At 43.6% G+C, this 12,299-nt stretch overlaps 1 protein-coding gene across 1 annotated transcript in view; it reads left to right on the forward strand.

Annotated features, from left to right (window-relative positions):
* Positions 1–12,299, forward strand: part of lyst (lysosomal trafficking regulator) — a 153,211-nt gene that overhangs the window by 19,187 nt on the left and 121,725 nt on the right. The window contains 2 exon segments of the mRNA XM_029701898.1: positions 965–1,197; positions 1,608–1,769. Coding sequence (XP_029557758.1) covers positions 965–1,197; positions 1,608–1,769 — 395 coding nt within the window.

Consider the following 12,299-nt stretch of genomic DNA (forward strand, 5'->3'; position numbering starts at 1 on the left):
TTGGGTTGAGGTTGGGTGATTGTGGAGGCCAGGTCATCTGATGCAGCACTCCATCACTCTCCTTCTTGGTCAAACAGCCCTTACACAGCCTGGAGGTGTGTTGGGTCATTGTCCTGTTAAAAAACTAATGATAGTCCCACTAAGCACAAACCAGATGGGATGGCATATCACTGCAGAATGCTGTGGTAACCATGCTGGTTAAATGTGCCTTAAATTCTAAGTAAAGTTTTGATATCGTCAATATTATTCTAGAATGTAGAAAATAGTAAAAAATAACGAAAAACCCTTGAATGAGTAGGTGTGTCCAAAGTTTTGACTGGTGCTGTATATGTATACAGCACCTTTTTTAAAAGTGGAAGTCAGTCGGCGTCTCAATGTACTGTTGAGAGTTAGAATAGGAGAATACACCAGTTGCAATTTAAAAATAAAAGCTGTTTTCCCTCTTATTTCAGTCGCTGACTGTCACTCAATTAGCCATGTCAGATAACAATTTTGGGATTGGTAAATTAGTCTAGCTAGCTATCTAAACATGTTGTGATCATGGCCGAATACCGACAGGGAACGGGGGGCCCTGACCTCCGGGGGGGCCACATTGATTTTGTTAGTCACTCTCACTCAGATATCATGTTAACATGGTATAAGCATGGCTTTATGTGTAGAATTTCAGGAAATTATCTTTAAAACTACAACGATTTCTCTCCACCCCATGGCAAAATGTTGTAGAGTTGCAGGAAATTAACTTGAAAACTCTTTGCCGTCAAGAGGCAGAGAGAAATATTAATCCAACCAAATGTCGTTTAGGACCCCCAATAGGAAGCATGGTTTCATGAGCTTGGGTCCCAGGAAAACACAGAATGTATCATTTAGGTCCGGGGCTGAAAACATTTAAGAACTCCTGCATTACATAGATACAGACATGAGAAGTGTTCAGTCTTTAGACAGCTTTTGACATTGTTTTTAAAAGGTTCAACCACCACCACCCTGGGAGTGGAGGATCCAGGCCAGCACCCAGCTGAAGCTGTGAGCCCAGGCCAGGGTGGGCAGGGAGAGGGTAAGGGGACCCAGAAGGATCCTTCCAGGAGGCTGGAGGACGAGTGGCCTCTACAGAGCATCAGAATGCTGGAGGCCCTGCTTGCTATCTGCCTGCACAGTGCTAACTCAGGCCTGCAGAGGATCGAACCTGAGCTTTCATTCCAGGTACCTAGACCTAGTACCATTCCGGGTACCAAAGTGACTACTTTTGACGAGGGCCATATCAAGGGAATAAGGTTCTATAGGGCCCTGGTTGAAAGTAGTGCACTATCAAGGGAATAGGGTTCCATTTGGAATGTAGCCCCATATCAATCTGCCCCCATATCAATCTGCCCCCATATCAATCTGCCCCCATATGAACAGATCCTTCTGTTCATCTGTTCTTTTAGGTTTAGATTTGTTTGGAAGGTCATCAAGTAAGAATTTCACTTTACCGTTGTATACCTGTTGTATGCATGTGGCGAATGAACTTTGAAATATGAAACTAGATAGGTAGATGGATAGACGGGCGGACGGATGGATGGATAGATAAATCTCTTTTGATTCAAGCTAAACTATCTATCTTTCCTCTGCAGCTCCAGTCAGTGGAAGAGACCCTGTTAGAGGTCAGGGATCAGCTGTCCCGCTCTGGGGTCGTGAACTCTGATCTGGCTGTGCCCCTGTTTGACTTCCTGCTCCGTGTGGCCCTGGCCGAGGTCTGCTCCAGTCCCGAACCCCAGGAGGACAAGGCTGAAAGGGTGAGTTTTGTCTGGGGAGAGAGGAGCAAGTGCTCTGTGTGGGGTGTAGGGGGACTAACTAATTAACTAACTAGTGGAGGGGGACTAGTGGTCAGGCTACGGAGGGGGACTAGTGGTCAGGCTACGGAGGAGGACTAGTGGTCAGGCTAGGGAGGGGGACTAGTGGTCAGGCTAGGGAGGGGGACTAGTGGTCAGGCTAGGGAGAGGGACTAGTGGTCAGGCTACGGTGGAGGACTAGTGGTCAGGCTAGGGAGGGGGACTAGTGGTCAGGCTAGGGAGGGGGACTAGTGGTCAGGCTAGGGAGAGGGACTAGTGGTCAGGCTAGGGAGGGGGACTAGTGGTCAGGTTAGGGAGGAAGACTAGTGGTCAGGCTAGGGAGGAAGACTAGTGGTCAGGCTAGGGAGGAGGACTAGTGGTCAGGCTAGGGAGAGGGACTAGTGGTCAGGCTAGGGAGGAGGACTAGTGGTCAGGCTAGGGAGGGGGACTAGTGGTCAGGCTAGAGAGAGGGACTAGTGGTCAGGCTAGGGAGGAAGACTAGTGGTCAGGCTAGGGAGGAGGACTAGTGGTCAGGCTAGGGAGGAGGACTAGTGGTCAGGCTAGGGAGGGGGACTAGTGGTCAGGCTAGGGAGAGGGACTAGTGGTCAGGCTAGGGAGGGGGACTAGTTGTCAGGCTAGGGAGGAGGACTAGTGGTCAGGCTAGGGAGGGGGACTAGTGGTCAGGCTAGGGAGGGGGACTAGTGGTCAGGCTAGGGAGGGGGACTAGTGGTCAGGCTAGGGAGAGGGACTAGTGGTCAGGCTAGGGAGGGGGACTAGTGGTCAGGCTAGAGAGGGGGACTAGTGGTCAGGCTAGGGAGGAAGACTAGTGGTCAGGCTAGGGAGGAAGACTAGTGGTCAGGCTAGGGAGGAGGACTAGTGGTCAGGCTAGGGAGGAAGACTAGCGGTCAGGCTAGGGAGGAAGACTAGCGGTCAGGCTAGGGAGGAAGACTAGTGGTCAGGCTAGGGAGGGGGACTAGTGGTCAGGCTAGGGAGGAGGACTAGTGGTCAGGCTAGGGAGGAAGACTAGTGGTCAGGCTAGGGAGGGGGACTAGTGGTCAGGCTAGGGAGGAGGACTAGTGGTCAGGCTAGAGAGGGGGACTAGCGGTCAGGCTAGGGAGGAAGACTAGCGGTCAGGCTAGGGAGGAAGACTAGCGGTCAGGCTAGGGAGGAAGACTAGTGGTCAGGCTAGGGAGGAGGACTAGTGGTCAGGCTAGGGAGGAAGACTAGTGGTCAGGCTAGGGAGGAAGACTAGTGGTCAGGCTAGGGAGGAAGACTAGTGGTCAGGCTAGGGAGAGGGACTGGTATCCTCTGTCCTCTTCCACACGTTTACAGGGTTGGATTCCAAAATAAATGTTTAAAGTGATAAAAACTAATTAAGTTAGTTGTGTAATACATTTTCTAGATAAAGGATAAGTAGCATATTGTTTTTCAATGTGTGCATGCTTTTGTCCTCTGACAATGATTCAGATATCAAAACTATTCCGCAGTAGTGAACACTTGTGCTTTCGCGCTAAAAAGGAGGCTATCGAGGAGGAGAGGACTGTCTTCTGTTTGCCTTCTAACGAACTGACACCTCAGCTCAGTGTCGAGTCTCATTGCTAAGGGTCTGAATGCTTATTTCAATACTTTTTTTGTGTTTTTTTTGACCAGCTCAGAAACCAGATTGCGTTGCGGAGAAGGTACGTTGAGATTCGAAATGGTCGGTAATCTGTTTGTTAACTTGGTTTCGAAGACCTTAGAAAGACAGGGTAGGAAAGATATAGGTCTGTAGCAGTTTGGGTCTAGAGTGTCACCCCCTTTGAAGAGGGGATAACCGAGGCAGCTTTCCAATCTTTGGGAATCTCAGACGATACAAAAGTGAGGTTGAACAGGCTAGTAATAGGGGTTGCAACAATTTCGGCAGATCATTATAGAAAGAGAGGATCCAGATTGTTTAGCCCGGCTGATTTGTAGGGGTCAAGATTTTGCAGCTCTTTCAGAACATCAGCTATCTGGATTTGGGCGAAGGAGAGGTGGGGGAGGTTTGGGCGAGTTGCTGTGGGGAGCGCATGGCTGGAATTCAAAATTATAAGGCTTGTCTTTCATAATTTGGTCAGTTAAACTTGGATGTGTAATGTCAGCATTTGTTGCTGGCATAAAATAATAATACACACAAAATAATTATTAAAGTAGTTGGCAATATCAGTGGGTTTTGTGATGAAGGAGCTGAGTTTGCCTTTTTTCCCAAATTGTATTTAAGGTGGTCCAAAGCTTTTGACAGTCATTCTTTATATCTTTTATCTTTATTTCATACTATATTAAACTCTGTAACTGTTTTAAAGTCACCTTTGGTCTCATGGTGAAATCCCTGAGCAGTTTCCTTCCTCTCTGCCAACTGAGTTAGGAAGGATGCCTGTATATTTTGTTAGTGACTGGGTGTATTGATGCACCATCCAAAGTGTAATGAATAACTTCAAAATGATCAAAGGACTATTCAATGTCAGATAAAAAAAATAAAAAAATGTACCCAATAGGTAACCTTGTTTGCGAGGCATTGTAAAACCTCCCTCCCTGGTCTTTGTGGTTGAATCTGTGTTTGAGATTCACTGCCCGACTGAGGGACCTTACAGATAATTGTTTGTGTGGGGTACAGAGATGAGGTTGTCGTTAAGAAACACTATTATTGCACACAGTGAGTCCATGCAACTTATGTGACTTGTTTAGCAAAATTTGACTCTTGAACTTATTTAGGCTTGTCCTAACGAAGGGTTGAATACTCCTGAACTTATTTAGTCTTGTCATAACGAAGGGGTTGAATACTTATTGTCTCAAGACATATTAGATTTTTTCATTTGTTTTAGCAGTTCGATTTGTAGTTAGTCATGAAATGTATTTGGAAGTAACTATCACAGTGAATTTATCCAGAAGTTAAAGTCAACACTATATTGGTTTCTGATGCAGCTGGAATCATTTAGTCAGTTGTAAAAAACAATATGATACAAAACACCATTATCTACATATGTACAACAGCTAGCAATAACTATAGCACAATGCAGTGGTGAGTATACTAGGCCTGCTATAGGATACTACATCATCAGTCTAACTGAGTGTTCCAGGCAGGTTCCAGAAAGTTCTTCAACTGGTGAACCTCGTCTTGTGTTGGCTAATTGCAGCTTGTTTAGCAAGTTTTTGGCAGGAAGGTTGTGTTTGAGTCTGGTCTTTTCTGCACTCCACAACGTGGAACCTCTCTCTGAAGTGGTGGGTTTTGGGCTCGTACACTCACCCAGTGCTTCGACCAGAAGGTTTGTTTGTACTGCAAGTATCCTGAAAAAACAAGGAGACTGATCATGTCAAACGGGGAGACTGATCATGTCAAACGGGGAGACTGATCATGTCAAACGGGGAGACTGATGAGGATATGTAACCGTACAACAAACCGTGTTCATCAGTAAACAGTGAAGGCTACAGTAGACTGGTATGTGTTGTGTTCATCAGTAAACAGTGAAGGCTACAGTAGACTGGTATGTGTTGTGTTCATCAGTAAACAGTGAAGGCTGCAGTAGACTAGTATGTGTTTAGTTCATCAGTAAACAGTGAAGGCTTCAGTAGACTAGTATGTGTTTAGTTCATCAGTAAACAGTGAAGGCTACAGTAGACTGGTATGTGTTGTGTTCATCAGTAAACAGTGAAGGCTTCAGTAGACTGGTATGTGTTGTGTTCATCAGTAAACAGTGAAGGCTACAGTAGACTGGTATGTGTTGTGTTCATCAGTAAACAGTGAAGGCTTCAGTAGACTGGTATGTGTTTAGTTCATCAGTAAACAGTGAAGGCTACAGTAGACTGGTATGTGTTTAGTTCATCAGTAAACAGTGAAGGCTACAGTAGACTGGTATGTGTTTAGTTCATCAGTAAACAGTGAAGGCTTCAGTAGACTGGTATTTGTTTAGTTCATCAGTAAACAGTGAAGGCTACAGTAGACTGGTATGTGTTGTGTTCATCAGTAAACAGTGAAGGCTTCAGTAGACTGGTATGTGTTGTGTTCATCAGTAAACAGTGAAGGCTACAGTAGACTAGTATGTGTTTAGTTCATCAGTAAACAGTGAAGGCTACAGTAGACTAGTATGTGTTTAGTTCATCAGTAAACAGAGAAGGCTTCAGTAGACTGGTATGTGTTTAGTTCATCAGTAAACAGTGAAGGCTTCAGTAGACTGGTATGTGTTGTGTTCCAGTCAGACTCAATAATGGGACATTTTGATATTTCTCCACGGGTGTTATCACATCAACTGGATCTACCACCACCGGGGCGGTATTACGTCCTGAAATAGTTATGAATTCTGGATTTTGTGGTTTGCATACTAACGCTGAGATAAAGCAACACTCATTTGCCTGTGGTAAGAAAATGTTTGATTTTTATGACACGTGTTAATAACATTAATGGACATGTATGTGACCGACCTCCTTGTTTCGGTCTTATGTGGGTGCTACATAAGATAGCTAGCTAAACAATGAACCGGCATAATCCCAATTCATACTACTACCAATACAAACATTGTCATAGCTCTAGTATGAATCTGCAGGTAGCTAATGCTAACAGACTAGGGTCAACGTTAGCTAGTTAACATTAGGCTATAACTAGCAATGCTAGCTAAAGTTTGCTAGCTAACTAACAGTACGCTTTAACTTGCAATAAAACGACTTTCTGACAAAATTAGGAACTTATCTGTGAAATGTAGCTAGACTCTTACCCATATACATGGATGACCACTTCACGGCAGACTGGAACCATGTAACTCTGTTTTGTTTGTAGCTACATCTTGTTTGGCCAACGTTGTCAAGTCACTCCGGTTCACACTGACCGTGGTGTGTGCAGAAAGTAGCCCATCACTTTTTCCTACTGATCTGTCGATAGCGCCTGCTACATTCAGGCCATCAAATTAAATGTTATTAGTCACATGCTCTGAATACAACAGGTGTAGACCTCACAGTGAAATGCTGAATACTACAGGTGTAGACCTCACAGTGAAATGCTGAATACAACAGGTGTAGGTAGACCTTACAGTGAAATGCTGAATACAACGGGTGTAGTCGGCCTTACAGTGAAATGCTGAATACAACAGGTGTAGACCTCACAGTGAAATGCTGAATACAACAGGTGTAGACCTCACAGTGAAATGCTGAATACAACAGGTGTAGGTAGACCTTACAGTGAAATGCTGAATACAACGGGTGTAGTCGGCCTTACAGTGAAATGCTGAATACAACAGGTGTAGACCTCACAGTGAAATGCTGAATACAACAGGTGTAGTAGACCTTACAGTGAAATGCTGAATACAACAGGTGTAGTAGACCTGACAGTGAAATGCTGAATACAACAGGTGTAGGCAGACCTTACAGTGAAATGCTGAATACAACAGGTGTAGGTAGACCTTACAGTGAAATGCTGAATACAACAGGTGTAGTAGACCTTACAGTGAAATGCTGAATACAACAGGTGTAGTAGACCTTACAGTGAAATGCTGAATACAACAGGTGTAGTAGACCTTACAGTGAAATGCTGAATACAACAGGTGTAGGTAGACCTTACAGTGAAATGCTGAATACAACAGGTGTAGTAGACCTTACAGTGAAATGCTGAATACAACAGGTGTAGTAGACCTTACAGTGAAATGCTGAATACAACAGGTGTAGTAGACCTTACAGTGAAATGCTGAATACAACAGGTGTAGGTAGACCTTAAAGTGAAATGCTGAATACAACAGGTGTAGGTAGACCTTACAGTGAAATGCTGAATACAACAGGTGTAGTAGACCTTACAGTGAAATGCTGAATACAACAGGTGTAGGTAGACCTTACAGTGAAATGCTGAATACAACAGGTGTAGTAGACCTTACAGTGAAATGCTGAATACAACAGGTGTAGTAGACCTTACAGTGAAATGCTGAATACAACAGGTGTAGGTAGACCTTACAGTGAAATGCTGAATACAACAGGTGTAGTAGACCTTACAGTGAAATGCTGAATACAACAGGTGTAGGTAGACCTTACAGTGAAATGCTGAATACAACAGGTGTAGGTAGACCTTACAGTGAAATGCTGAATACAACAGGTGTAGGTAGACCTTACAGTGAAATGCTGAATACAACAGGTGTAGGTAGACCTTATAGTGAAATGCTTACTTACAAGCCCCGAACCGACAGTGCAGTTTAAAAAAAAATACAGATGATAAAAGTAACAGTCAATGTTGTTTAGAAAAGTAGCAAAATGTTTGTCGTTCTCAACTTTATTTCTTTAAAAAAATGTTGCGGTCGAAAGGATTGTCATTCTGAATAGCTCACGTTATAGACAGAAGCATGCTACATGGCAGAGGTCGACCGATTATGATTTTTCAACGCCGATACCGATTATTGGAGGACCACAAAGGCCGATATCGATTAATCGGCTATTTTTTTTTTATATATATATACACACACACACACACACACACACACACACACACACACACACACACACACACACACACACACACACACACACACACACACACACACACAGCTCTGAAGTGACAACGATACTGAAGAGTCTGTTTAGGAGACAAATACTCTCAACTGTTTGAATAATAAAAATAGAGTTTAAGTTACCTGTGATGAATGCTGAAAACAAAAACTGTAATTTCTATATGCAGGAAATCCTATTTTAATAATGGGCATGGTAAGAATTGAATACCAAAGTGCGAGTCACAATTCCCATGACACCTTCTAGCAAAATCTGAAAAGCGGTTCCTTCATTTATTCCATAGGATATTTTTAGATTAATTTAAAATTAGGTCTGTGTTTGGTTTAGGCTTACACCACCTTGCCAATTTTATAACTGTGTAGATATCCATAGGATATAACTCTGATCAATATAAGCGAAGATCATTTTTTTTGTATAGTGGATTTATGAAAATATGTTGACAAACGTTACCTAGTGAGATTTACACGGGTATCAAAACGCTGAGGCGGTTTAAGCACAAAACACAGACCTTATTTGAAGTAGATCAATACATTCTCTATGGAAGACATGAACGGTAAAATAACGAAGGAACCGCTTTCAAGTTCAGCCGCAAGTTATTACAGGAATTATGACGCGTCGACTATTTCTCTCTATTTCTCTCTAAACCATCTTTGACTATTACGAGCCTGCTGCTGCCTACCACCGCTCAGTCAGACTGCTCTATCAAATATCAAATCATAGACTTAACTATAATATAATAAACCTTAGGTCATTAATATGGTCAAATCCGGAAACTATCATCTTGAAAACATTATTCTTTCAGTGACATACGGAACCGTTCCGTATTTTATCTAACGGGTGGCATCCATAAGTCTAAATATTCCTGTTACATTGCACAACCTACAATGTTATTTCATAGTTCTGTAAAATTCTGGCAAATTAGTTCGCAACGAGCCAGATTCTGTATACCCTGATTCTGCGTGCAACGAACGCAAGAGAACTGACACAATTTCACCTGGTTAATGTTGCCTGCTAACCTGGATTTCTTTTAGCTCAATATGCAGGTTTAAAAATATATACTTCTGTGTATTGATTTTAAGAAAGGCATTGATGTTTATGGTTAGGTACAGTCGTGCAACGATTGTGCTTTTTTTCGCAAATGCGCTTTTGTTCGCAAATGCGCTTTTGTTAAATCATCCCCGTTTGGCGAAGTCTGCTGTCTTTATTAGGAAGAAATAGTCTTCACAGTTCGCAACAAGCCAGGCGGCCCAAACTGCTGCATATACCCTGACTCTGTTTGCAAGAGAAGTGACACATTTTCCCTAGTTAAAATAAATTAATGTTAGCAGGCAATATTAACTAAATATGCAGGTTTAAAAATATATACTTGTGTATTGATTTACCTTGGCAACGTAAAGCAGGTGGTTAGAGCGTTGGGCTAGTTAACGTAAGGTTGCATCCCCAAGCTGACATGGTAAAAATCTGTCGTTCTGCCCCTGAACAAGGCAGTTAACCCACCGTTCCTAGGCCGTCATTGAAAATAAGAATGTGTTCTTAACTGACTTGCCTAGTTAAATAAAGTAAAACATATATTTTTTTAAATCGGCAAATCGGTGGCCAAAAATACCGATTACCGATTGTTATGAAAACTTGAAATCAGCCCTAATTAATCGGCCATTCCGATTAATTGGTCGACCTCTACTACATGGCCTCCCGACTGGTGCAGTGCCGGGTTTGGCCGGCAGGGATGTCCTTGTCCCATCGGGCACTAGCTACTCCTGTGGCGGGCTAGGTGCAGTGTACGCTGACACGGTCACCAGGTGTACGGTGTTTCCTCCTACACATTGGTGCAGCTGGCTTCCGGGTTAAGTGGGCCATTGTGTCAAGAAGCAGTGCGGCTAGGTTAGGTCGTGTTTCGGAGGACGCATGGCTCTCAACCTTCACCTCTCCTGAGTCCGTACGGGAGTTGCAGCGATGAGACAAGACTGTAACTACCAATTAGATACCACGAAATTGGGGAGAAAAAGGGGTAAAAAAAAAAAAAGATCTATGCTACATGGCTGACCAATCCAAACTCATCTCCTGGCATGTCCAGCCCACTCATTATCTCAGCCAATCATGCGCGAAGGTTCCTGACTTTTTCCGCGGCTTAATCAACTAGGCTCATAATTTAACAATGTTATTTGTATTTATGGATGGAATACACGTTTGTTATTAAGGGACATGAACCTTCACATGTTCCAGAAGGCATTTCTGTCCCCCAAAAAATGCATTTTGATTAAAAATACATGTTTACGTTTAAATGCCGTTCCTGTGAAGCTGTGATGTACGACATAGTTTCCTGAAACGAGTCACATATAGTGAAATAAAGCAGCAGTGAAATGTCCCTTTAACATTCCTGCCTGATTATTCCTGTTCTAGTACTGAGGCTTTAATAAATAAAATAAAATAGTATTTGTAACATGCACCGAATACAAAAGGTGTAGTAGACCTTACAGTGAAATGCTGACTTACAAGCCCTTAACCAACAATACAGGTTTAAAGAACAATAAGTCTTAAATAAAAAATAACAATAACAAATAATTAAAGAACTGCAGTAAAATATCAATAGCGAGGCTATATACAGGGGGTACCAGTTAGTTTAAGTAATATGTAAATGTAGGTATAGCTAAAGTGACTATGCATCGATAATAAACAGAGAGTACTTAGCAGCAACGTAAAAATGGGGGGCAATGCAATAGTCTGGGTAGCCATTTGATTAGCTGTTCAGCAGTTTTATGTCTTGTCGGTAGAAACTGTTTAGAAGCCTTTTGGACCTAGACTTGGCGCTCCGGTACAGCTTGCCGTGTGGTAGCAGAGAGAACAGTCTATGACTAGGGTGGCTGGAGTCTTTGACAATTTTTTGGGCCTTCCTCTGAGACCGCCTGGTATAGAGGTCCTGGATGGCAGGAAGCTTGGCAGTGTGGAGTGCAATAGAGATGGCCTCATCTGTGGATCTGTTTGGGCGGTATGCAAATTGGAGTGGGTCTAGGGTTTCTGCGATGATGGTGTTGATGTGAGCCATGACCAGCCTTTAAAAGCACTTCATGGCTACGGAGGTGAGTGCTACGGGTCGGTAGTCATTCAGGCAGGTTACCTTAGTGTTCTTGGGCACAGGTTGGTCTGCTTGAACCATGTTGGTATTACAGCCCAAGACAGGGACATGTTGAAAATGTCAGTGAAGACACTTGCCAGTTGGTCAGTGCATGCTCAGTGTACACGTCCTGGTAATCCGTCTGGCCCTGCGGCCTTGTGAATGTTGACCTGTTTAAAGGTCTTACTCACATCGGCTGCGGAGAGCGTGATCACACCGTCGTCCAGAACAGCTGAAACTCTCATGCATGTTTGTGTTATTTGCCTCAAAGCGAGCATAGAAGTAGTTTAGGTCGTATGTTAGTCTCGTGTCACTGGGCAGTTCTCGGCTGTGATTCCCTTTGTAGTCTGCAATAGTTTGCAAGCCCTGCCACATCCGACGAGCATCAGAGCCGGTGTAGGACTATTCAATCTTAGTCCTGTATTGACGCTTTGCCTGTTTGAAGGTTTATCTGAGGCCATAGCGGGATTTCTTATAAGCTTCCGGGTTGGAGTCCCGCTCCTTGAAAGAGGCAGCTCTAGCCTTTAGCTCAGTGTGGATGTTGCCTGTAATCCATGGCTTCTGGTTGGGGTATGTACGTACAGTCACTGTGGGGGGGGACTTCATCGATGCACTTATTGTTGAAGCCAATGACTGATATGGTGTATTCCTCAATGCCATTTGAAGAATCCCGGAACATATTCCAGTCTGTGATAGCAAAACAGTCCTGTAGTTTAGTATCTGCTTCATCTGACCACTTTTTTTATAGACCGAGTCACTAGTGCTTCCTGCTTTTTGCTTGTAAGCAGGAATCAGCAGGAATCAGGAGGATAGAATTGTGGTCAGATTTGCCAAATGGAGGGCGAGGGAGAGCTTTATGCGTCTCTGTGTGTGGAGTAAAGGTGGTTTAG

Source organism: Salmo trutta, chromosome 2 (genome assembly GCF_901001165.1).
Source record: "Salmo trutta chromosome 2, fSalTru1.1, whole genome shotgun sequence".
NCBI lineage: Eukaryota > Metazoa > Chordata > Actinopteri > Salmoniformes > Salmonidae > Salmo > Salmo trutta.